This window comes from Bos javanicus, chromosome 4 (genome assembly GCF_032452875.1).
Source record: "Bos javanicus breed banteng chromosome 4, ARS-OSU_banteng_1.0, whole genome shotgun sequence".
Taxonomy (NCBI): Eukaryota; Metazoa; Chordata; class Mammalia; order Artiodactyla; family Bovidae; genus Bos; species Bos javanicus.
Window position 1 is genome coordinate 14,054,816 of NC_083871.1, and position 26,894 is coordinate 14,081,709.

General features: G+C 42.9%; 1 protein-coding gene across 3 annotated transcripts in view; it reads right to left on the minus strand.

The window, feature by feature from the left end:
- SLC25A13 (solute carrier family 25 member 13) overlaps nt 1–26,894 on the minus strand; it is a 231,918-nt gene that overhangs the window by 14,410 nt on the left and 190,614 nt on the right. For all 3 annotated transcript variants that reach the window (XM_061413497.1, XM_061413496.1, XM_061413498.1), the window contains 2 exons: nt 22,983–23,123; nt 770–908 (listed from right to left, as the gene is read on the minus strand). In XM_061413497.1, coding sequence (XP_061269481.1) covers nt 770–908; nt 22,983–23,123 — 280 coding nt within the window. The remainder of the gene's footprint in view (nt 1–769; nt 909–22,982; nt 23,124–26,894) is intronic.

Sequence of the window (26,894 nt, forward strand, 5' to 3'; positions counted from 1 at the left end):
AGACAGTCACTTCTCGCTGAGATTCAGTACATGCACAAACTCCAATCTTATAACCTTACACAGCTAGCTGGAATCGGACCCAAGCAGCTTCCAGTTCCACTACATTTCTTTTCTCTCGATGAGGATAACTATTGCTTAAATTTCCTGGATGAGCTTTTATGTATTACTTCGGTTAGACACTTTTAGGGCTCAGGTATTGACATTTAAGGGATTCCCTGGTGGCTCAGACGGTAAAATGTCTGCCCACAATGTGGGAGAGCCGGGTTCAACCCCTGGGTCGGGAAGATCCCCTGGAGAAGGAAACAGCACCCCACTCCAGTACTCTTGCCTGGAAAATTCCATGGATGAAGGAGCCTAGTGGGCTACAGTCCATGGGGTCACAAAGAGTTGGACACGACTGAGTGACTTCACTTTCTTTTTCTCACATTAACATTTAAAAAAAAAAAGTCTGACGGAATAGTTCTTGTTCTTACACTAGTAAATGAAACCCACGAAAGGACATGAGCTTGAATTGGAATCTGACAATGTTACAAAATGCACCAATCTTTAACGAGCCCCCCCCCCCCTTTTTTTTTTTGGTGGTGGTAGGCGGGGAGGTAGTTAATGAATTAAGCTTGTCTAACAGCCAGATCTGCCAGAAGTAAGATTCACTTCTTTCCCTTTCTTTTCAGGAGCTCTTCAAAGCAATCTCTGGCCATCTCACATCAGGAACTAAGCAAAGACCCCGGCGCAGGGGCATGGGTGGGAGCAGGGCTCCAAGGACACTCACCGGCTATGGCGCCAGCTAAGAGCAGGCTTCCAGGGCTGATCTGCCCATCTTCGTTTGCAAGGGCTGCCTTCACATGAGCGTAGCACGGGAAGTAGATGGCCGAGAAAGGAATGTCCCGCAGAAAGCAAGCTTTGGCACCCTGTGTGTTTGCAAAGGAAGAGAAACCACATGAAACACATATCCCATTGAGAAGATCAAGCTTCTTTGGAACTTCCCTCAGAACAAAATATTCCTGGAGAAGACCAAATGTGTACTTACAAGCTGAAAGGGGAATGGAAAAAAGTATACATAACCCGGATTCTGCAAGTAATAAGTCAGAATTTTGTAATTTAAAATAAAGCATTTTATTGCATGGTATGAGCAAGAAGGGAGAGTTCTTCCTTATTCTCATGGTAAGATTTTGGTGAAAACGGTTTTGGAACTCTGCCTGCAACATCCTTTTAAATCCCTAACTGAGGGCAGGTCACTGGCATTTCAAGGAGGATTTGTTCTCAGAAGGTAGACATCAACAATCAAGATGCCTCTTCGTTATACACCTGGAAGTGGGCAAATTATAGAGGTGGCAGGGCAAGGGGGTTGTTTTTTGTATTGTTTTTGAGACTCTCATGAAAATGTTGGATTTTTTCCCAGAAAAAAATTACACATATGTAAAAAATTATATACCTTTTCAAGGGGTTCATGGATCCCCCAATTTATTCATGTACTTACCCTACTCTCCAGGGTCTATGAAATGTTGATAAATGCCTGTACTAAAACCTTAAAATGTTTATAATAATTCCTGTACATTTAAGAGCTCTGTGTAGAACAATTAGCAGCTAAGGCAAGGTCTTCACCAAATCATTTCTGGTGCCAAAATAATGCTATGGGGAGGCCTTGAAAATTGATGCATGCCCAGAAATATGATATAAAATTCTACCAAAAACCACAAGACATATAATGTGTTTTAGGTAGGCTAAATGAGAAGGAAGCCCCCCTTTTCAACACCATTTCTTTCACAGATTTCTAATACCTAAAAATTTTCACCAAATTGAGAGATTCTTCAAAGACAGGAATGAATCCATTCGATTCCACAGATCTAGCCAAGCCCAGTGACATTTATTGAGGTCTAGTGATGTTGGATCTCGGCTATTAGCCTGATGCCAGGCTTCAATCTGTCAAAGCTCCTTAACACTACACATCTGTTATCATAGCCTTTCCTTCTCTAACATCCGAATTATACTCCTGACTCACACTGAGCTTGTGGGTAATAAAACCCTTAGTCTTTTTCATAGGAACTGCTATTAACATAGGTCTACTGTAACTTAATTGATTGCCCTAAACAAGTAACATAAGCAGGGCTTTATGTTTAATCCTATTAAACTTCATCCTGGTTTGGCCCATCCTTCCAAGTGGAACAAATGCTTGGAATCTGGATTCTGTCATGTTGGCTGTTCTTCAACCAACTCACCCATGGATGTGTTAATAAGCTGCCTCTGCCCACTGTGAGTACAGATATTCTAAATAAATAAATAAAGGACATATCTCTATCACATGTGGCCAATCAGCCCACACTCCTGTTAACCCCAACCTGTTAAATGACTAACTGAAAAGAAGAACCACAGCATTCATCAGAGCCAAATTCCTCATTTTATACATGTGCAAAATGATGCCCAGGACAGTTAACCTATCAATTGCATATTTATTAAGGGCCTTGCTGTTGACTTGCTCAAAGGACTTCCTTGGAGGCAGTGCCAGAGACGGGTCCAAAATGCAGGATGCTCGAGTTTTTTGCCATCTCGCCCAGTTTTTTCAAGAGGAAAAAGTACAGGGTAACACCAGTATCCATGCAGCATTCAATCCTTTCCTAACGATTTGTTTTTTTAAAGATTATAATCTGGGGAGTTCCTGTGTAGGGGTAATATTGTTACTCATTTGTTTGTCTATTTTCACTTCCTCTTCCCTATTTTGCCTCCAAACCTGCCTGTAAGTTCTCTTCCCTATTTGCTCACAAGCAGAGTCTGTCCAGGAGACATTCAAATTAGATACCAAATGACCATCTCAAATTAAGATCAGTTAAAACTTCTTCATGTTTGACTCCCTCTGTATGGTTAAAAAAAGCAAAATGAAACAGTGCCATTTTACTGACTTCCTAAACAAGTCACTTTGGAGTAACTGTTTAGAGCGATGTCACTCCTCACACAAAGCTTGCTTTTTACTAATCTATTAGTTTTTAACTATTGACCTCATCTCCCGAATCTTTGCATCTACAGCACTCTAGTCTATATGCGCTGGTAATACTACTGGTAATATTTTCCCTTTAACATATTTTCCTCTCTGATTATAAAGTATTAAGTGCTGATCTCAGACAATACAGGAGAATATTAACAATTGAAAAACAGTACAACTACCATATATGTTTTGGAGCGCCACCTTCAAAAGTAATAGTAACAACCATTCCACATCTGGGATCCTGTTTCTGTGGTTCATTTACACCTTTTCTTCTCCTTTGACTCATGCTATCTGGTTTTCTTTTCTGTGGGCAAGTGAGGGGTGATATGGTCTAACACAGCCTTAGCCAAAACGCCTAAATTTCTTTTCTATGTGCTGTTTCAAAAACTCCACCGTCACCATGGTTTTGGCTGTCCCGTGGATTAGACCCGGTATTCTCACCTTTGTCAAGGCTTTGCAATGGCTTCCCTGTCCCATGTTCGTCTCCTGGGCAGCCTGATTCCTCTCAGTGAAAGCCTCATTCATCTGACCAGTCAAGGCACACCTATCACTCTGCATCTTCTTTGATGACGGTTAAGCTAGGCACAGCGAGCTCTTACATACCTCCTCTTCATTCATTTAAACCCAAACACCACTCTTTCAAAGTAAGTAGAAAACAGACAAGGAGTGGATTCCACACGGCCCCACACTGTCTGGCCTTCCCAGGGGCAAGGTGGTAAAGAACCCATCTGCCAATGCAGGAGCCTCAAGGGATGCGGGTTCAATCCCTGGGTCAGGAAGATTCCCTGGAGGAAAAAATGGCAACCTACTCCAGTATTCTTGCCTGGAGAATCCCATGGACAGAGGGCCCTGTCCATGGGGTTGCGGAGTCAGACACGACTGAGCACACACACATCACACTGTCTACGCCTCCTCGACGCTATCCTGAGATCGCTGCATGCTCTTCTGTCTGCCTGGATCACTGTTGCCTACTTCAGAGTACAGCCAGAAACTACATCTGATTTAATTTAGAAAACAACAAACGCCTTGGCTGTTAGGGCCTAAGACACATTCCTGGTGACACGGATTTGGCTTTGCCGACTCGCATAGAAAACACCACAACTAAAAGGAGAAATGAGAGGCTTGGGATACACCAACATGTGATCTGAAATTAGAAACATCCCTTACACTGACACAGAAGAGTAAGGCGAAGTGAAGAAGCAGCTGGGTTTTCCCGAGAAGGAACTCTGCCTTCCTGAAATCATGGCAATAAGCCATGTATCACTGTGAGAACAAGAGACTAACAAGAGGTGTAGTATGCTTTAAGAGATGTTTGAAAACAGTTCCAGATGACTAAGAAGAAAAATGACTTGATCAAAACACAATGAACAAACAAAACCCATCGGAGGAAAAGGCGGAGCTATACTGTGAAACATGAAAGGAAAAAAATGGTCGGGAATTTGTTATCTCTTTTTCTACCAGGGATCAACCATGTGGTCAGATAAGTTACACATGCTGGAGCCAAGGTGAGACCCTGTAAGAGGTTTTAGGTTTCTGATTATCTGAAAAAAAAAAAAGGAAGAGAAGAGAAGAATGGAAGAATAAAGATATTTTGTGGAACAGCCACCATCTCTGCTCCATAGAAGCAGGGATGTCTTGTCCACAAATGAAAACCTTTAAAAACTCTACTTTCCATTGAGTGAGTTATGAAGGGGCCCTGGGGCCTAACAGATGTACCATCTCCTGGGGCTATATGGCCGGGCGATAGAGGAGCACGGAGGAAAGTTAAAGGCGAAATCTTCCACTTCTACCAAAAAGGGTGACCAAAGGTTGCCTGCTTTGGGGCCCGCAGGGGAACAGGGGTTTGGGAATCCACAAGGAAATAATTATTGAAGTCCCAGGTAAAGTATCAAATCCAGTGCAAGTGTGAGGACTGGTGGGGACGAGGAGGTCTGTGGTCCCTGCCTTTCCTGGCACCTGCTCGGGCATCTCTTGGCAGCCCACGGCTTCTCCCTAGCCATGAGGTGCCCCTCGCCTCTCTCACATGCCAGGCGTTAAAGCCCAATTCCCAAGGAAAGCTAACTCTGAAAAGGGTTGAGGAAAAAGGCACAGACTTATTAAATTTCCCTGGTCTCCTTTCCCTACCACTTCCTTCAGGTCTAGGCACAAAGGCAGGTGCCGATTTGTAAGGCTGCCTCAGGCAACACCTGACCTGTTGCTCCCGCACCACGGAGAGAGGCCGGACGTGAGGGAGGCTTTTCAAGTTCCAGCACTGAGAATGTTTCCCAGATTCCTTGATAAATCCTTCACGTTGTGGTGAACACCCCTTCTCCCGTCCTACATCAAAACAGAAACCTGTTTGACTCAAACGCTACTTGCCCCACGTACAGTTTTTACTAAGTCGTTACCCATTCTGAACAGGCAACCTTATATTTAATAATAAAGGGAAACATTCCATGCTGCCCAAAAACCTGCGTCAGCAACACAAAATTAAGTACTTTGGCCATTAAAAAATTAATAAATGACAAAGGGTGTACCACCCAAAATAAATCTTTAAATGTTCCTCCCTGTAAGAAAAATCCACAGATTTCCCTGCTCTAGACAGCTCTGCCCTCAGACATTCCCTGGCTGGCCCCGAATTTCCTTTGTACACACAGTAAAATCACTTGGGGGAAATTAATATATGAAAAATGCAATCATCAAATTTTCTTATTCTCCATTAAAGCACTCTTTCACCAAAAAGGGGAAATTATGTGTTTTTTTTTTTTCTTCTTGTTAATAAAAGACCCACTAATAACACACAGGAACAGTAAAAGGCATCTTAGGGGAGACCTATATGTGAATGAAGTAGAATCAAAACTCAGATCTAGGTTAATTATCAACTCTGGCTCCATTCCAACCCCATATCCATCCAGAGTCTCTCGATCACCATTCTATTTGATAAGGTCTAGGAACTTCACTTATCCCCACGTTAATAGTCCATGATGGACAGGACAATTAGACAGTTTAGAGACGCTGGCCACAGCACAGCCAGGGTAAAGGAATTATTTGTTTTGCGTCTCATTTTTTTTTTCTGATGTGAACACTATGGTGAAAGCCCAAGGGAACTTTAATCAGTTCTTAAGTTGCTGGAATCATCCACCCAAGTTTACTCTGCCAGCTCTGTCTGGCATGAAATTGTCTAAAGATGTAACACAACAGGATTTGTATTTTACACACACATACACGTTGCTATCTCCAGTGTCTTTCTCCTTCTTTGAAAGCTCTTCATCTTGGACGGTATCACACCTGCCCGATAATCCGAGGCAGGGGAAAAAATCCTGAAGGATGGTGGCTGATAAAGAAGTCAGGGCCAGGGCAGATCTTTTCACATGCTAATTCCTGCCTATTCTAGCTGCACCTACAAACAGAACTCCAAACAGACTCCTTCTAATACAGGGGAAGGTAATTACACTCACAAAGGCACCTCTGTGTCAGGGCCCGGCACCAGGAGCCAGCAGGTCTGGGAGACGGAGGCTTAACAGAGACTCCTGCAGTGAATTCACATTGTCTAACACGAGGGAAAATGCCAGACCGGGGGGACCCTGCAGCCTTCAGGCCAACAGTGGTGCACCTTGTCTGGGAAGGTTATTTAATGCTTCTGGCACCTGTAGGCAGAGCCACCCCTCTTTTCCTGCCTTCCAGGTTTAGAATTTATTTGGCATGTATAATTGTATATTTTGATCCTGGAGCTGCAAACAATGGGCGGCATGTCATGTCTTGATCCTTGAGCATTCCTCTTGGTTTCTCCCAAGCGAGTTAACCCTTGGATACTCAACCTGGCAGCACCTCTCCCACCCAGTCAAGGGACAGTTAAGGATTTGAAAAGGGTGCATTTCAGCATCTTACTGAGAAACACCAATGGCGCCTCGCCCGTTATGCTGTGTCACTGGTGTTAAAGCCGAATCAACCAGTCAACAACCGGAGACTCCATGTATGTGATGCTGAAATTAACATCAACCTGTATATACAATCTCAATGCTTATTCTTTGCTTTCTTTAGTCCAGGGACTTTTAGGATATTGGTGTCTCTTTAATTTCATTGCAGTCCTAACAAAAGCATCTTAACAACTTGAGGGATTTGGGTAGGAAATGCCACACCTGTGCCAGGTGTAATTCTCTAGTCTTCTACCATTGCATGTTGCTTGGCCATCAGTGATGCTCATCATTCAGATGGGATGGAGAGCTTTACCACATGGGACTTTAGTCTCAAACACGTCTTGTCTTCTTCACAAAGCTAATCTGTAAACTATGTCCCATGTTTTCAATCTTTCTGCCCCATGTTTTCAATTTTTCTTTCCTTTCTTGCCTTCTTTGCCCCCAGCTTCTCCATGCTACTCATTTACAAGCTGCACACTCTGTTTCTAGTCCCCAGGTTTAGATCCTGAACATTTTAATACTCTGTAGTCTTCACCTTCCTCTTATACGATACTTACACATTAGACTATTTAAATTACAAGCAACTGCATCTTATGGTTATGTATTTAATTCTAGCTCAACTTACATTAAGCATTATAATTACCATTATATATAGATATTACATTTAAATTCAGGCAAAGTCATTTAGAGTAAATATTTACCACTTTCTTTGCTCTTCATCCCTTGGTCCATCTCCAAACTATCAGCTGGAATCACTTTCGTCTTACCTGAAGTGCATTCTAGAATTTCCTTTGGGAAGATTCTACCAATGATATGTTTTCGGAGTTTTGCTAGTCTAAAAAAATATCTTTATTTTACCCTGTTCCTGGAAGACATTTTCAGAGGCCACAGAATTCTAGGTTGAAAGGCTTTTTTTTTTTTTTTTCTGTACACACTGACAATGTCATTCAAATGACTTCCAGCTTCCTCTGTTCCTGCTTCTAAGTTAGCCAACAGTTCAACTGTTCCCCTTTAAAGACAATCTGCTTTCCTCTCCAGCCACCCTTCAGCTTCTCTTCAGCTTCAGTGTTTAGCAGCTTCATTCCGATATGTCTAGTCTGGATTAATTTCTCCAGATTGGGATTTGCTGTACTTCTTGAATCTCTAGATTGATAGCTTCCAATAGTTGCAGAGAATTTTCAGCCATCATTTCCTCCTGGTTTTTGTTTATACCCATATTAAACCAGCTCACAATTCCCTGTGTACCACTCTATGTCTCTATTCCAAGTAATTCTCTTATCTTCACATTCACTAATTCTCTCTTCAGCTGCGTTTAATTGGCTGTTAAAGGCTGAATTTTAAATTTCAATCATCATAAATATTTTCACTTCTACATTAAAAAAATTCACTTTATAGTTACAATAATTTTGAAATTTTGAATCTTTGAAGGTTTAAAATGCTGTCAGGTTGCGTCTGCCACCTCTTTTTAAAGTGTCTCATTTCCTTGTGTGATTTGAGATGTTTAAGAGCTGCTCATTTTCCTTGGAACATTATCTATGAAAATTCTTTAACATCTGAGCTCAGGGTGGGTTCCTCTTGAGAAAACTTGTGTTCTTCTCTCAGGTAGCTAGAGGCACTACCAATTCAAGGTTATTTAAAAATAAATTCCTATATCTTGAGAGCTTTCATATCACTCAAGAAACATAAATTCATGTAAACTCATGTGAGACAAGCTTGGCACTCCTGATGCTTAGGGGAAGGGTTCCCCCCTCCCCCTTCTCTCTCCCTCCACTCAGAAACAAAGCAATTTTCCATGCTGTCTAGATAGTATAAGAGAGCATTAAAAAAAAAAAAAAGCTTTTCTACTCAACTATATTTGATTTACAAGACTGCATTAATTTTAGGTGTACAGCAAAGTGATTCAGTTACACACACACACACACACTTATGCACATCTACATGCAAGTCCTCTCAAAGAGGATGAGAAGAGGTAGACTGCATTCAAAGAAATAGTCAAAATACATCATCTCAAATGTGGCTCTATATCTGAATTCTGCCAACTCCACATCAATGGCCAGGATACTGCAAGAGCAAGAATACAGGCTGCAGAGTCAGAAACCTGGGCTCAGATCATTATTCTGCCACTTAACTACCGTATGTTGGGCAAAGTTCTTAAAATCTCTGCACCTCAAGTTCCTCTCCAAAACCAGTGAGGAACATTTGTACTGACATAAGATTTAATTTAAATCCAATGATTAATACGAAATGCCTAGTACAAGCATCTTCAATGAAAAAAGTGATGATATAAAGATAATTACTATTATCAATGTAAAGCACACTGTCCTGTCAAACAGGAAAATATAAATAGTTGACATAGTCTTTAAAAAGCTGGCAGCTGGAGTATGACTCCTATATGGTTTCTACATGAATCACAGAGAGAGTTCTACATTTACCAGGCTAAGAGCACATCTTCTATTTGGCAAAAGACCTAATTCTATTAAGTAAATTTAAAGTTGTTTGCTACACTGATCAGACCCCACATAGGACTCTGGCTGTCACAAGACATATCTCCTTTATTTTATATTCAATGCATATCTCTCAAGTTAGCCATCTTTTAAATACAGACCATGGTCAAAATTAGAAACCAGAGAAATGAAAGAACAAATTATAAGAAATATACCTATCACTTTTGGAAAATATATTCAGAGCCCTCTACGAACAGTGGACTGGTAGCATCGTTTTCAGTACTTCTAAATATAAAGGACAGCAAATTATATTCCAAAAGTTAAGCTAAAATAAAAAAGTGTTTTGTTGAAACTAATCCTGCAGGTACTTAGCAAAAAACAAAAACAAAGAAACAAGAACAAAATAAAAATACTAACTTGATAAAAATGTTTGCCTCTAGAAAGATAGGTTACCCATAGCATGAGGCTAGGAGATTCAGTTCAGTTCAGTTGCTCAGTCGTGTCCGACTCTTTGCGACCCCATGAATTGCAGCACGCCCGGCCTCCCTGTGTTCTGTTATTACATACCTTTTTATAGATGAGCTTTCTTCTTTTAAAAACTATACTACCTGTTAACATTAACTTTTGAAAGAACTTTACGGCACTAGAATTATTCTGTCACCTCCCTTAACACTCATCACTCTGAAGGCAATGAGGCCACACTCATCTACATAACTCAGCACACCTCATAGAAGGTCAGCCCTCAACAAATATTTGGTGAATGAATGGAAGAATGATGGAAAAAAACTAACCATTTTGTAATATTTTAAAGGATCTTTTCTAGTCCTGTTCAGCACATTCAGTTCCTTTAGGCATCATTTAATAAAAAAAATATTTTTTCACAGTGTCCCATTTTATTTGCTGTTACAAGTGTAGGCACTATTATCCTCTTTTTACAGATAATGCATCTGAAATGTAGGAACAGAGAGATTTTTAAAATATTTTCTTCCAGTTTATTTTCTTTTAATGCAAACTTCTAAGCACAATATGGACAATATTACATCATTTTGAATATTAGACACAAGCTCACACCACATTAGATACAAAACCTGGCTTCTTGATGTACTTGATACTCTTTAATTCCTAAAATTTTGCCTTTTAATAAGACAAAATGTCCTAAATGTTCATTTTATGGCAGATATTAATGACAAAGTTATCAGGAAGGCACACAGTTATTTTTCAGTACTATCATTTGGAATGATAGCCACTTGGCTCACTGTCAGATTACGTGTCTCTCCGCAAGGCAGGCAGACTGTGAACTGCTACGTTGGTCAATGCAAGAGTTAAGGAAACAGAATTGCCTCACAATGGATAGTTTTAATTTCTATAATTTAAAGAGCTGATATAAGATCAAAGATAACGTGCTTATTCTAAACAACAAAACAAAGCAAAATTGAGTCATTCTATCTAACGTTTTCGGAGAAGGCAATGGCACCCCACTCCAGTACTCTTGCCTGGAAAATCCCATGGACAGAGGAGCCTGGTAGGCTGCAGTCCATGGGGTCGCTAGGAGTAGGACACGACTGAGTGACTTCACTTTCACTTTTCACTTTCATGCACTGGAGAAGGAAATGGCAACCCACTCCAGTGTTCTTGCCTGGAGAATCCCAGGGACGGTGGAGCCTGGTGGGCTGCCGTCTATGGGGTCGCACAGAGTCAGACATGACTGAGCGACTTCACTTTCACTTTTCACTTTCATGCATTGGAGAAGGAAATAGCAATCTACTCCAGTGTTCTTGCCTGGAGAATCCCAGGGATTGGGGAGCCTGGTGGGCTGCTGTCTATGGGGTCGCACAGAGTCAGACACGACTGAAGTGACTTAGCAGCATCTAACGTTTTAAAAAAGCATTTGGTATTAAAAGCAATTAGGGAAAAAATGATCCTTTAACTACCCTAGCCTAAACTATCACACAATCCAGGGCATTTAGTGACCTCTCATCCCAGGGACGGGGGAGCCTGGTGGGCTGCCATCTCTGGGGTCGCACAGAGTCGGACACGACTGAAGCAACTTAGCAGTAGCAGCAGCAGCAGTTCTTTTTATTTCCATTTCTTTAGCAAGCAAGTGTCAACAGTGACACCAGACCTGTGCACTGCTCCGTATATGTGCATAGCACGGAACCTTGTCTTTAGACTTCCTTGCGTTATCTATCACGCACAGGCTCTCTCTTACCTGGCTTGATATCTCTATGTGATACCTTGAGTTCCACAGAGAGATTGCACTGAGTTTGAAACCCAGCCTCCCACTTCCTTATAAGGTATAGGACCTTAGAAAAATTACCTAAACCCATCATGTGTTCCTTTCCTCAACTGTAACTTGGAACTGCTTAAAAACAAAACAGCTATCTGCATCATAGGCTGTAAGTAATTGTTAGTCGCTCAGTCACGTCCAACTCTCTGCGACCCCCTAGACTATAGCCCGCCGGGCTCCTCTGTCCATGGGATTCTCCAGGCAAGAATACTGGAGTGGGTTACCATTTCCTTGTCCAGAGGATGTTCCCGACCCACGGATCAAGCCCGGGTCTCCCGCACTGTAGGTGGATTCTTTACTGTCTGAGCCATCAGGGGAGCCCAGAATAGGCTGTAATAGGGATTAAATGATGTAAACTGTATAAAGCGCTAAGCATGAGGCCTAGCTCAGAGTGAGCATTGGCCCTAAAGAGCTTGTGTTCACACATTAACACACTCACTCATACACATACACACCTAAGGCTGGACCCTGCCTCTGCCCCTCCTGAAAGTCCTAGCACCATATTTGACCCTGCTATATTTTCAGATTTTTCAAATCCTTCCATCGTCAGTGACTCTTCTGTCTACAGACAGGCATGGTTCTCCCAACAAAATTAAAAAAAAAAAAACCAATAAATCTCCCAACCTCTTCTCTCTGCTAACGTTGCTGCTCAGTTCCATTTTTTCTTCCAGTTGCTATATGCTTTCCCTTTTGTTTCTAAATCTTTAGGCTGAGTGGTTTGAATCTGTGAATTTTTTCTCCTCCAGGTTTCTACCTCTGCCATTCTCCTTAAATTGATTTCTGAAAGATAACTGGTGACTTCCATCTTTCAGTTCACGGGCCTTTTCTTGGATTTCAGTCCCCTGGTCTCTGCAGGACTTGAAAAGCACTCACCTCTTTCTCCTCCACTTCCAGCTCGTCACTCCTGGGGCTCCCACCTGTTCCTCCCAGTTCTCCACTGGACAGCTGTTTCTACTACCCTCTGCCCCACACTTACTTATTCCTGCACCCAAACGAGGGCCGTTGTTGAGTTCCATCATTGGTGTCCCATCGGTTTGGGGGTCATACCCACTCTCACAGCCTCATGCACGCACATGACCCCTAAAGAACATCTCAAGCCCCCGTCCTCTGACCAGGCTCGAGCCCTACATCCAGCAGGTAGAGTAAGAACACCACCAGACGGAGTCAGGAGAAGGCTCGGTCCAGCTGTACCTCCACCTGCCAATCACCGAGCTGATTCTCCTGAGATTTCTGTGCTTTGATTCCTCAGTTATAAAGGTAACACCAAACAGAAGGTCTTTTAAGGTCTCTTGCAGCTTGTCAAATATTATCAAATTACAAAATTTACAGTATCATCATCCACCCAGATGCTCAAGCCAGAAATCTGGCTTTTAATCTTCCTATACTTTTCTCGTTTCATTACTTTCCAAGACTTGGTAAGTGTAACTCTCACATACCCTTTAAATAGATCACCTCCCCCGAAAAACACCCCCCCCAACACACACACCATCGCGCCCTAGTTTAGGCCATGGTCAGCCCTCCTCCCCACCATCCCCAGCCTTCCTCTTGCTCTTGAACACAGCACTCTCCACACTGATGCTGAATGACCCCTCCTCAACACAAACCGGATCATGCCGTCTGTCTCTGCCTTCTCCCTGGCTAACTACACCTCATCTTTCAATGCCATCTGCCCTTTGGAAGCCTTCCTGGCTTTCTTACTATGTGTCAGCTCTATCTCTGTTGGAACGCTGCATGGCTGACCCTCTGACAGCCCTTCTCCACTGCACATGTTGTAGTCCAACGATCTCGTTAATTGTCTGCTGCTCCCATGAGATATCTGGTAAACTACTTCCTAAACCATACATTAGGGATGCCCTGGTGGCTGAATGGTAAAGAATCCACCTGCCAATGCTGGAGCCTCGGGTTCAAGCCCTGGTCTGGGAAGATCCCACATGCAACTGAGCCCGTGCACCACAACCACTGAGCCTGTGGGCCGTTAACTACTGAGGCCTGCGTGCCTAGAGCCCACGCCCTGCAACAGGAGATGCCCACACACCGCAGCTAGAGAAAAAGCCCATGCAGCCACGAAAACGCAAGCACAACCCAAATAAATAAATAGATAATTCAAAAAAATATGCATTAGAATTCACTCTCATATTTCTAGTGCCCAGGGCAAAGCTTGTGGATAAATAAATGGAGGCCTCAGAGCTCGGGAAAGCGATCTCTCACCTAATTAGCTATTTCCTTCACATTCAACTTCCCCGGTGTCCTAGTTTTCTTTGGTCCCTACTTGTCAACTTATCCTCTTTCTGTGCTTTCATATCCTTGCTATATAACTTGGCAACACCTGGCTTTTGCTTACCATTCATTTGCTCAATGAATATCGATCAAATGTCTACTCGTGCGCCAGAAGCTGTCACAAGGACGCAACAGTGAGTAAGCGAGGTCTCTGCTATCACAGTTCACTTTGGAAGAGGAGAGGCAAGAGGGGAGTGTCAGGGGGTGATGGGCTGCTTAGAGACCTGGATAAGGGGCTGTGACAGCCAGGGACATGGTGTCCTTCCAAGCAGGTATCTGCGGGGCTAAGATGTGAGGGGAAGAGCCTTCAGGCAACTGAAAATGAAGGGATGAGCTTGAAGGATCTGCAGAGGAAAGGCAGCCAGTGTAGTGAGCAGAGTAGGCGGGGAGGTAGGGGGTGGGGCCCAGGGCGCAGACTAGAGAGGAAGGGCCGGCAGGGAAGGGGCCGGGGCTGTGATCTACATGCAGTAGCACAGAAGCTGCTAGACAAGTTTCCACCAGAGACATGGTTTCTGTTAGGCACACTAGCCTCCTCTTGACTCTGGTTTCTTCTCAAATATCATCATCTCAGAGATGCCTTTCTGACCACTCTATTATGTCCGAGTCAAGTATCAATGTGAGAGTTAGACCATAAAGAAAGCTGAGCACCAAAGAACTGATGCTTTTGAACTGTGGTGTTGGAGAAGACTCTGAGAGTCCCTTGGACTGCAAGGAGAGCCAACCAGTTCACCCTAAAGGCGATTAGTCCTGGGTGTTCATTGGAAGGACTGATGCTGAAGCTAAAACTCCAATAGTTTGGCCACCTCATGCGAAGAGCTGATTCATTTGAAAAGACCCTGATGCTGGGAAAGATTGAGGGCAGGAGGAGAAGGGGACGACAGAGGATGAGATGGTTGGATGGCATCACCGAGTCAACAGACATGAGTTTGGGTATACTCTGGGAGCTGGTGAGGGAAAGGGAGGCCTCTCATGCTATGGTTCATGGGGTCACAAAGAGTCGGACATGACTGAGTGACTGAACTGAACTAAACTGCGATCCCATGGACTGGGATCCACCAGGCTCCTCTGTCCATGGAATTCTCCAGGCAAGAATACTGGAGTAGGTAGCCATTTCCTTCTCCAGCTGATCTTCCCAACCCAGGGACTGAACCTGGGTCTCCTGCATTGCAGGCAGATTCTTTACCATCTGAACAACTAGGGAAGCCCTTTTAAAAGCATGCCCACCCCCCACCCCCACTTTCATCTTTCATCTGGAGTTGGCCCTTCTCCATCCCTTCATCCTGCCTCCTTTTTCTTCAAGGTTCTCAGCCTCACTTGATGTCATATAGTCTTCTGAATGGCTGACTTCTTTTACCCACATAAGTGTCAGCAGGGACTTGGCTTTTCATAGTGACATTCTAAACAACTAGACCAGTGCCAGGCAAACAGTCAGAATGAGTTAATCTGACTTATATTTTAAATTTAGATCACTCTGGCTGCTGTGGGGACTATGGACTTGAGGGAGTTAAGAGTCAAAACAGAGAAACCCACAAGGAAGCTTTCACAGAGCTTCAGGTGAAAGAGAAAGATGGATGAATTACTGCTTTGGCGGTTGTAAAGCCATATAAACATCCCCTGATATTAGAAAATTAGCATGGCACAATGTCCTCCAAGCCATGACTAAACACTTGTTTTCCTTATGTGGGGCTAAGAACTCACAAAAGCAGGTATTTTTATAAACTGCTATCTTCAGAAATTACTCTGACATATTTGTATATTGCTAAGATAAAAGTGACAAACTGATGGGATTTGACAAAATCTACTAATGCTAACAACTGCACATGCCCCTTAACCTAACGATTTAATTGCTGGGGATTCATTGTATTTATTCACAAAAGTATATCACAATATCTGCAAGGATGTTCACTCTGTCATTGCTTGTAATGTCCCCAAACTAGAAACAAGTACTCATCAGTAAGAAACTGCTTAAAAACAAAACAAAACAAAACACAACACTGTATACAGTTATTAAATGAGAAAAGAACATTAAGATACACTGTGCTCAAACGGATTTTGTTTTTGTTAAAAAAACACAGATATAATATTGATGTGTGTGTGTGTGTGTGTGTGTGTACAAATTGTGATAGGAGAGAGAGAGGGAGGAGAGAAATAAATAAAAATTTAAATTACTTATAAAAAATATATGCAGTGGTAATCTTTTAAAGGGAAAATAGAATGGTAAGGAGTAAAGAGAAAATTTTACATTCTCACAGACATTTATGAATTATTTGATTTTGTTTTGAAACAAACTTGTATTTTCACTTTAAAAGATCAAACAATATCCCTTTGAGATAACTAGCAGAATAATCAAGTCTAGAGGTCTCTTCAAGAAAAGTAGAGATACCAAGGGACATTTCATACAAAAATGGGCACAATAAAGGACAGAAGTGGTATGGACCTGACAGAAGCAGAAGATATCAAGAAGAGGTGGCAAGAATACACAGAAGAACCGTACAAAAAAGAGCTTCATGACCCAGATAATCACGATGGTGTGCTCACCCACCTTGAACCAGACATCCTGGAAGGTGAAGTCAAGTGGGCCTTAGAAAGCATCACTATGAACAGAGCTAGTGGAGGTGATGGCTATTTCACATCCTAAAAGATGATGCTATGAAAGTGCTGCACTCAATATGCCAGCAAATTTAGAAAACTCAGCAGTGGCCACAGGACTGGAAAAGATTAGTTTTCATTTCAATCCCCAAGAAAGGCAATGCCAAAGAATGTTCAAACTACTGCAAAATTACACTCATCTCACATGCTAGCAAAGTAATACTCAAAATTCTCCAAGCTAGGCTTCAACAGTACATGAACGGTGAACTTCCAAATGTTCAAGCTGGATTTAGAAAAGGCAGAGGAACCACAGAACAAATTGCCAACATCCGTTAGATCAACGAAAAAGCAAGAGAATTCCAGAAAAACATCTACTTCTGCTTTATCGACTACACGAAAGCCTTTGACAGTGTGGATCACAACAAACTGTAGAAAATTCTGAAAAAGATGAGAATACCAGACCACCTTACCTGCCTTCTGAGAAACCTGTATGCGGGTCAAAAAGCAACAATTAGAACTGGACATGGAACAACAGACTCCAAATGAAACAACAGGTTACAAATAGGGAAAGGAGTACGTCAAGGCTGTATATTGCCACCCTGCTTATCTAACTTATATGCAAAGTACACATCATGTGAAATGCTGGGCTGGATGAAGCACAAACTGGAATCCAGGTTGCAGGAAGAAATATCAATAACTTCAAATATGGAGATGGCACCACTCTTATGGCAGAAAGTGAAGAGGAACTAAAGAGTCTCCTGATGAAAGTGAAAGAGGAGAGTGAAAAGCTGGCTTAAAACTCAACATTCAAAAAACGAAGATCAAGGCCTCCAATCCCATCACTTCATGGCATACAAATGGAAAACAATGGAAACAGTGACAGACTTTATTTTCTTGGGCTGTAAAATCACTGCAGATGGTGACTGCAGTCATGAAATTAAAAGACCCTTGCTCCTTGGAAGAAAAGCTATGATCAACCTAGACAGCATATTAAAAAGCACAGACATTACTTTACCAACAAAGGTCCGTACAGTCAAGGCTATGGTTTTTCCAGTGGTCATGTATGGATGTGAGAGTTGGAGCATAAAGCTGAGCAGTCAAAAATTGATGCTTTTGAACTGTGGTGTTGGAGAAGACTCTTTAGAGTCCCTTGGACTGCAAGGAGATCCAACCAGTCAATCCTAAAGGAAATCAGTCCTGAATATTCATTGGAAGGACTGATGCTGAAGCTGTAATATTTTAACTACCTGATGCAAAGAACTGACTTGTTAGAAAAGACCCTGATGCTGGGAAAGACTGAAGGCAGGAGGAGAAGGGGATGACAGAGGATGAGATGGTTGGATGGCATCATCGACTCGATGGACACAAGTTTGCACAAGCTCTGGGAGTTGGTGGTGGACAGGGAAGCCGGGCGTGCTGCAGTCCACGGGTTCACAGAGTCAGACAGGACTGAGCGACTGAACCGAACTGAATCAAGAACATATTTCATTACTTGCTTTCTGATTTTATGAACAGTAGCTCCAATAACTCCTTTACATACATACTTCGAATGAGAACACAAACACAATATCCAGGAATGTGGATGGAATATACAGCTGAATGTGAAGCCTGTGCATAGAAGACCAACTGTATTCATTATTCTACACCATTTTATATAAGGGACTTGAGCATCTGCCCCCACAGGTACTGAAGGGACAACTCACTCTGTCAAATGCAGTGGGACAGAGGCCTTTGATTAGAAAACAGCAGACAGGGCTCATATTCCTAGGTGACCTTCCATGCTAGATGGAAGTCTTTGATTTGCAATTACACAATCTGAAAACAATTTTCAACAAAGCTTGATTGCTTCACTGACCACTTTTTGTTCTCAAAAAGAGCCATGAATTATTCCATTGCTTCATAAGGAAGCATCTTTCAGTCTATCTTACCTGTGTGACCATTTAACATGAAATAAATCCTATTTCATTAAGAAGGTGCAATCTATGCCCTAAATAAAGCTCTGTTGGCACCTAAAGAAAAGCAATAATCAAAAGTAGATACATATCACTTATAGAATTTATTTTGCTTATACTTTAGTTACCTAATGAAAGGGAAATACCAACTCATGGTTTAAGAAAAGTAGTATATATATTTAAAAAGTAGTATACATATTTAAAAGTAGTAGTATATATATTTAATATATTTAAAAAGTTGCAGATTTTTAAAAAACTACATTATATTCAAATAGCTCTTTCAAGGACAATTAATTACCTGCCTTTACTTCAATCATCTGTGGACTCTGAATTGTAACAATCTCTCTAAATGTTACCAAAATGGGAGGTGTTTTGTTTACAGAGTCTGCTTCTATCTAAACTATTTCTAGCTTTAGGAATGTGAAATGTTTACCACATCCACATTTTTTCAGTTGCAAATGTATATCGAAAGCAACTATTCTAATTACTTTTTACTGGGAAGTCACAGTTAGAATAGCCGGGTATTTTGCAAGTCAATTCAGGAGAAAAACAGAAAGCCTGGTTAAGTCCAATTAAGTGAGGTTAAACACTGCAGGTCTAAACACACAGACAGAGCCTCCCCTCAGCCCTCCTAGGCCCCGCATTGTCATGTTAACAGCAGCAAACAAAAGGGGCCTTGGAAGGAAAGGGAAGACTATCTGGCCCACCTAAAACTAGGATAGAGGTCCTCTGTTTCAAGACTTACACAGAGGGACACTGAACCAGATTTAACAGTATTAGTCACCCCAGGTCACTGACAATTTTCTACTTGGCACCAAGACTAGAAACAGAGAAAACTTGAGTACTGAAAAGAGGTATGCTGAAGCAACGACTTGGCACAGCACACAGCAATGCTGAAGCTGTGAACGTCGCTCAGGCACGGCCGATTCTCCGTGGCCCCTCGGACTGTAGCCCGCCAGGCTCCTCAGTCTGCGGAATTCTCCAGGCCAGAAATACTGGAGTGGGTAGCCGTTCCCTTCTCCAGGGCATCTTCCAGACCCAGGAATAGAACTGGGGTCTCCTGCATTGCAGGTGGATTTTTTTTTTTTTTTTACCAGGTGAGCTGCCAGGGAAGCCCTAAAAGAAAATTTTTTTTTTTTTTTTGGCTGCACCGGGTCTTAGTTGAGGCATGCAGGATCTTTGATCTTTGTTGCTGCATGTGGATCTAGTTCCCTGACCAGGGATCAAACCTGCGCCCCCAGCACTAGGAGCATGGCGCTTTAGCCACTGGGTCATCAGGGAAGTCCCTTTACTCAGTCGTGTCCAGCTCATTGCGACCCCACAGACTGTAGCCCCAAAGACTCCCCTGTCCATGGGGATTCTCCAGGCAATGCGCCTCAAAGACAGGATCTGGAATCAATAGAGATTTCTGACCACAGAGGATTGGGGCAAAGTAGATAAGCCCAGAGAAAAGGAAACTCACAGGAGAGAAAACCTAAGGCTGGAAAGTGGGACAAAACAAATGAGAATGGGCCAGGGTGGCGACACAGCCCAATCAGACTGAGTGAGTGGAGAGGTGATCTGCTGAGGACACCCGTGGCCAGCAGAATGGAAGGGCCTGCCTGCCAGGTCATTCTCTCACAAGGCAATCAAGTTTCCAGAAGCTCAAAGCTCAAATTGTTAGTGACTTCACTTGGTAATTACCAATACACCGAAAGCAGTGTTTTGAAAGGCAGCAGCCAGGCCTGTGGAATGCCTCTGAACTAGATTAAGACACCAGGCTAGTAATTAAACTAACTTTATATGGGAGAGGTCTCTTGCTCAAACTTGAGCAATCCTGCTCATGTCAAGAAAGCCATTTTCGCACTAAAGTGGAAACAAGAAACTTTTGAGCCTCAATTTCGGCTCAGATACCACCGTTGGCACCTCTGTTCTCCTAACTACAAAACTAGGAGACCGACTCCTTCCAAGGGGTGTTAAAGGGGATTAAGATTATGAAATACTATGAAGATGAAAAGGACTGAGTCTCAGTCTTGTATCATTTGCAGGTAGTTTAACAGTCTCTGCTTCTGTGTCAGCAAACAAGTTTTTACCGTTTTATCCATCTAGACATTTCAATAGCAGCCACTGCTATAGCACCTAAGTGCTTTTTACCAGACCAGCCACTGAAAGACTGCTTGGCATCTTGTCAGAATGACATGCTGCTATATCATGTCAAAGTCTGCACGAGCCTAAAGATTCAGAACAGAAGATGACTTTTCTTCCAATTGATGATGAATGCTATGCCTCACGACAATACTGTTCATGTCTTACAGCTGGATCACAATTTGGTAAATCGTGTTCCACTGCACGATCACACTGAGCATTTTAAGTGCTACTTAAAAAAACATACCAGCATAGGACTTCCCTGGTGGCTCAGTGGTGAAGAACCTGCCTACCAGTGCAGGGCTTTGAGACACGGGTTTTGATCCCTGATCCAGGAAGATCCCACATGCCGCAGAGCAACTAAGCCCAAGAGCCACAGCTACTGAGCCCACGGCTGCGACCACGGAAGCCCAGGTGCCCTAGGGCGGTGCTCCACACCAAAAGAAGCCACTGCAATGAGAAGCCTGGGCACCAAGCTAGAAAGTAGCCCCTGCTCGCTACAACTCGAGAAAAGCCCGCACAGCAATGAAGACCCAGCACAGCCAAAAATACATACATACATAAAATCACTTTTAAAAAATCAACATGTTTATTCTTAAACACTACAAGATGTCTAAATAAAGGGCGAGGTTCTCCCCAAAACACTAAGAGGGCATCACATCATATTTGATCCTCACAAAGGCTCAGATCTTGGAGTACTCTTCCCACTGCTTGACCTTGAGAAGTCTAGAGTTCCAGGTGAGGAAGGCAGACTTGCTTGAAACAACCTCAGTTATCACTCACGCTGATTGTTTACCAAGGTCACCTAAAAAACTGAGTTATAAAGAAAAGGATAAAAAAATATTCCTAGGGGATACTTCTATAAATGCTGTGCTGAATGGCAAAACTAGGCATTCAAAGTTCACTTGAAAAAGCAGTATGTTACACATGGACCATTTATATCCATTCAGGATAAATTGGGAATAGAAAAAAAAAGAACAACTCTAATGTTACATGTCTGTGGGACAAGGTTTCCTGGGCCAGTATTACACAACATTCAAAAGGCCTTCCTCTTGTCAGTGTGGAATGAAAATAAAGATGGCAGGCTTTGCAAAACCATACGAACTGCTGATTCAAAATGTGGATTAAGTGGTGATCACGAAACTGATTCAAAACTCATATGAAGAATTAAATATTTCTAGATATGTTTACATAGAAAAAAGCTACATTAATTCTGTACAATGTGATTTTATATATCTATGTGTAAATAAATGAAAGATATTTTAAGTAGACATTTGACTTACCTTCTTATATCCCTGAAGGTTTACTTATTCAAATTGGCCATGAAACTGTTTTTTTTAAATCTTCTCATTGAAAAACGGTAAACACCTTATGTTTGATGAAGCCTTACAGCAGGGCATAATACAAAGCTAGTTCTAGTTCATTACAACTTCTTTGGCAGAAAAGTGTAAATAACAAATTTGAAGAATCTTCTAAAGTTTTTGTTTTGCAATTGTTCTCAAAAACTATTTCCTAAATGATAAATGGCTGGCACACAAAACAATTATGACAAGGCACACATGCGGAGAGGTTTGGAACGACAGGATCAGAACATAAATTCCGGATCTAGTATGGGCTTCTGGAGAAGGTGATGGCACCCCACTCCAGTACTCTTGCCTGGAAAATCCCATGGACGGAGGAGCCTGGTGGGCTGCAGTCCATGGGGTCGCTGAGGGTCAGACACAACTGAGCGACTTCACTTTCACTTTTCACTTTCATGCATCGGAGAAGGAAATGGCAACCCACTCCGGTGTTCTTGCCTGGAGAATCCCAGGGACGGCGGAGCCTGGTGGGCTGCCGTTTTTGGGGTCACACAGAGTGGGACACGACTGAAGCGACTTAGCAGCAGCAGCAGCAGTATGGGCTTCGCATGTGTGGGGAAACTGAACTCAGCCCGTCTCCCTTGCAAGATGGTGCCCTGTGAGCCTGGCAGCTACCATTCGTGGGCAGCAGTGCTGAGAACCAGATTTTTACATCAGTAACAACTCGATGGACACGGGTTTGGGTGGACTCCGGGAGTTGGTGATGGACAGGGAGGCCTGGTGTGCTGCGGTTCATGGGGTCGCAAAGAGTCGACCCCATGAGTCGACCTCACGACCGAGCGACTGAACTGAACTGAACCTGAACAGATCCAAACAAAACTGCAGCCAGTGCCGTGGCAAACTGTGTGTGTGGGTCACGGCATCACATTCATCCTTGATTTATGTCTTCTAAGGACAGCTACTTGGCAGATGCCAGGAAGGGGCACCTCTTCCTAACTGGCATGAAGATGCCCTATGAGCTCCGGCAGAAGATCTTCTCCAGGTACACAAATGTGAGGAATCAATTTCACACCAATGAACACTTACTAGGGTAGGAGATGAGCATGCTCTCAAATAAACGACTAACAGGACTCACCTTGTAGATCCCGAAGAAGCCCAAGTCCCTGACGACGGACAGAGCGCTGACTCGGGGCCCTGTGGTGATTTCTCCGGCCACCTGCAAACGGATCTTGACAATTTCCAAAGGGTTGGTGAAAATCACCTGAGAGCCCCCTGCCTAAAAAAGGAGGAAAAGGAAAGATTTAGTATAAAGCAGGGTGGTTCAGGAAGAGATGAGTGATTCTCTTCAAAGGAGCACAGAATATTATATTCTCAATAGACTGGAGTTTCAATTCTTGCCCCAACAATTAAAACAGCGATTATGAATTTGAATCAAAATACAGTGCCTGCCTGGGAGGACTTGGGTCAGGCTCTGTATCCTTCACGTGGAGGCTGAAAGACAGCAAACACCAGAGACCTGGTCCGACACAGAGAGACTCCTGTTGGTCTTCCCCAAGTTCTCTCGCTACAATGACAAACATTCCTTGAAGCGCAATCAACTGCCACCACAAGACTCAAGCCAAGCACACAAAGGCAGCCACGAAATGAAAGTCAAGTGGTGTCCAGTTAAAGAGACATGACTGTGCCTTCCTCAGCACAGGAAGGGGGCAAGGAGAACATGGGCTTTCCCATGATTTTTTTTTTTTTTATAAATACTTCACAGTTCCATCACTATTTCAAAAATTGCCAGAGAACAGGCAAACTTAGATGAAAGCTATTTTTGACTTCTCTTAAAAAATCAGATCCCTCACCAAACACCATTTTATGGCCTTAGGTATTGTTATATTTTATTTATGTATTAACCTGAGTATAGAATTGCTCTTTTCATACAAGATAAATGTCAAAGTAGTAAAAACAAAAAATATGCATTAAATCAATTACAGCCAAAACTATGAACAACATGTGCTCATTCTGGCAAATGGCTGGATGCCACACCTCCGAGATCATCTGTGGAAATCTCTAAAGTGCACACTCTAAGGGAAATTTTAAGCTATTCTGAAGCTATAAGCCTATATTTATTATAAGCAATTACATTCTTACTATACTTCAACTTGTTATTCCTTGTCTCAAACATATCACATTTTTATATCTTCCAAACCAAGGCTGACCCACACATGTAGTTCAGAATCTTCATTACATAGCCACATCACCAAACCAGACCACAGACGCGGTGCTGACATTTACAGTGTAGCAGATGCTATTGTGGTAACAGGCACAGTTTGGGTCAATTTCATACCAAACTACTTCTTGCTACAGTCTCTGATCCTACCAATGTGTGTGCCCTCAGAAAATGGCCTGTATTAATCAAAACCAGTTATAGGAATGGCCTCTGAAGTATGGTTTAATACCTGGAAATAAAAATCAGAAACAACATAAATATGCAGTGGAAAGGGATAGATTAAATGCACTTGAGTGTATGCCTGCAATGAGATATTATGCTGCCAGTAAGAATAAGGTGGGAGATAATATGCATTATGAAGCAAAAACTCTCAGATGTGTAAACACATGCATGCCTCTCTGCCTGCTATCCCTGACCATCACGTAGCAGAGATACACTACACTGGTAACAGATGGTTTATTTTCTTTTCTGCTATATTTTTTGTTTCTTCCACATAGACCATGTGATGCTTCCATAAAGAAAAATAAATACTGCTGCATAACTTATCTAATACAAGAGGTAATGTTAACCAAAAAAAAAAAAAACCAAAGAAAAATGTTCATCCTTTAACTGTCTAAATCAAATTACTTTTCCATTTTTACCAAACTTAGTCAAGACATACATTCTTAAAAACAGTCTGGGATGTTCCTCTCTCCAAACATATAAACCACGGGGAAGTCTGTCTAGACAGCCACCGACTCCCTGTCTGTACTTGCTTATCTCGTGTTTCACCCATCATCTTCATCTCTCCTGGGTGACTAAGGAAGTTGCAGAGAAAACCTGGTTTGGATTCATGAAAAGCCCCACAGAAGGCCCCTCTACAGGGGAAGGAGAGCCTGCTGGGGTCTTCTGCCCACACGAAGCCAGGCTGCTTCCCCTGCTCTAGGGCTCGGAACAGCCACACCTTGCTTACCCGCCTGAGATCTGCAGGTGGGCCAAGACACCAACCCCTGCCTGTCTGCAGCCCTGGAATATTTTGTGAGTTTGCACCTGCATCTTTCCAAGTGACAGGGAGGGAATTGCCTAAGGGAGGCAAAACGAAGAGATGAGAGGGACCTGGCCTGGTACCAGGGCTGAGGGCACAGTAAAGGACTGTGTTTGTGCTTCTGGACTTGAGTTTTCAGGTTGCAAAAATAAATAAAAATTTAAAAACTGTTCCATGGGGCAGAATTGCTGGGAAGGATTTGCTGAGCTGGAATTAGCCTGAGGCTAACGTTTATTTATTTATTTTTATTTGTTTTTATTTATTTATTTGACTGTGCTGGGTCTTAGTTGCAGCATGTGGGATCTAGTTCCCTGACCAGGAATCGAACCCCAGGCCCCCTGCACTGGGAGCATGGAGCCTTAGCCACTGGACCACCAGGGAAGTCCCTGAGGCTGACTTTTAAAAGCTCAGAAGTAGGGAAGACCATGTCCACCAGGGTAGACTAGAGAGCAGTCAGTACGCATGTACTTGGGTCTTCTAGAAGGACAGAACAGAACTCTAACGCACACTCACCATGTGCTGCCAAGAGCAGATAAGGGGCAGCTGAGCATCACGTGTGACGACGGAGCCTCGGTCACAGCTGGTCGAACCATCTCACTTGTCACGAGGATCAAAGAGATGGAGAATGTACAGCAGCCGGCACGGTGCTCAGTGATTCTAAACACACTGGTTTCCTCTCCTCTAGCTCTCAGGCTGATGACTGTCCTCCCTGGTGGCATGCTATGGCTGCCTGAAGAGCTTTTCAAAAGCAGTGCCCCCTAGATCTTACGGTTGGCAAATTAAATGAGAATTTCTGCATCAGCCCCTCCCTATGTGATTAAAATGCACAGTGAGAGTTGAGAATCACTTTACTTCACTACATCATCTCTAGGCTGCCTTTCAACTCCGAGAGGCTGCTTAAAGGGCTTAAGGCTTTGGTTTCTAATTCCAGTTTTCTACATACTTTCAGAGAGTAACATTTACATGTTTTACATCTGAACTTCTAACAAACCTTTTATACATATCCAAGTAGTAATAACATTATTAAAGGTTATGATGTTTAGGTATAGAATTGCTATCTTATTCATTACCTTTGTTGTTATCTAGTTGCTAAGTTGTGTCTGACTCTTTAGCAACCTCATGGACTGTAGCCCGCCAGGCTCCTCTGTCGATGGGATTTCCCCAGCCAAGAATACTGGAGTGGGCTGTCATTTCCTTCTCAACAGGATCTTCCTGACCCAGGTATTGAACCCACATCTCCTGCATGGCAGGCAGATTCTTTACCACTAAGCCACCAGGGAAGCCCATTCATTATCTTATAAATAATACCTACAAAAGTTCATATTATATACAATAAGAAATAATACTCAACTTCCTTGACTCCAAGCCAACTGATAGATATCAACCTTTTAGGACAGCACAGTGAAGTCTAATCACTAAAGATGATGCAAAAGTTCCCTTCAGAGAGCTGCAGAAAACAGAGGCAGCGGGGAGAAAAGAGTGCAGTGATACTAGGGGAAAATGATGATGGGCTCATTACCTCTGGGGCTTCAGAAAGAAAGAACCTACAGACTCAAAGTGGCACGCTGTAGTGGGGCTGAAGACGAATTGGTCCTTTGGAGTCAAACTGGAAGGAAATGAGAGACTCCGAGGCACCAAGAGAAGATGCTTATCATCAGATGCACGGGGCGTGGGCACCACAAGACCCGCTCACTGAACGGTGCGCCACGGCTGCTCTTCAGCCTCCTGGCCAATTGTCCATTCACAGCGCCGTGCCCACACCCCTCCTCTGCAGAGATCAAAGACAGCCGAGCCTGCAGACCGCG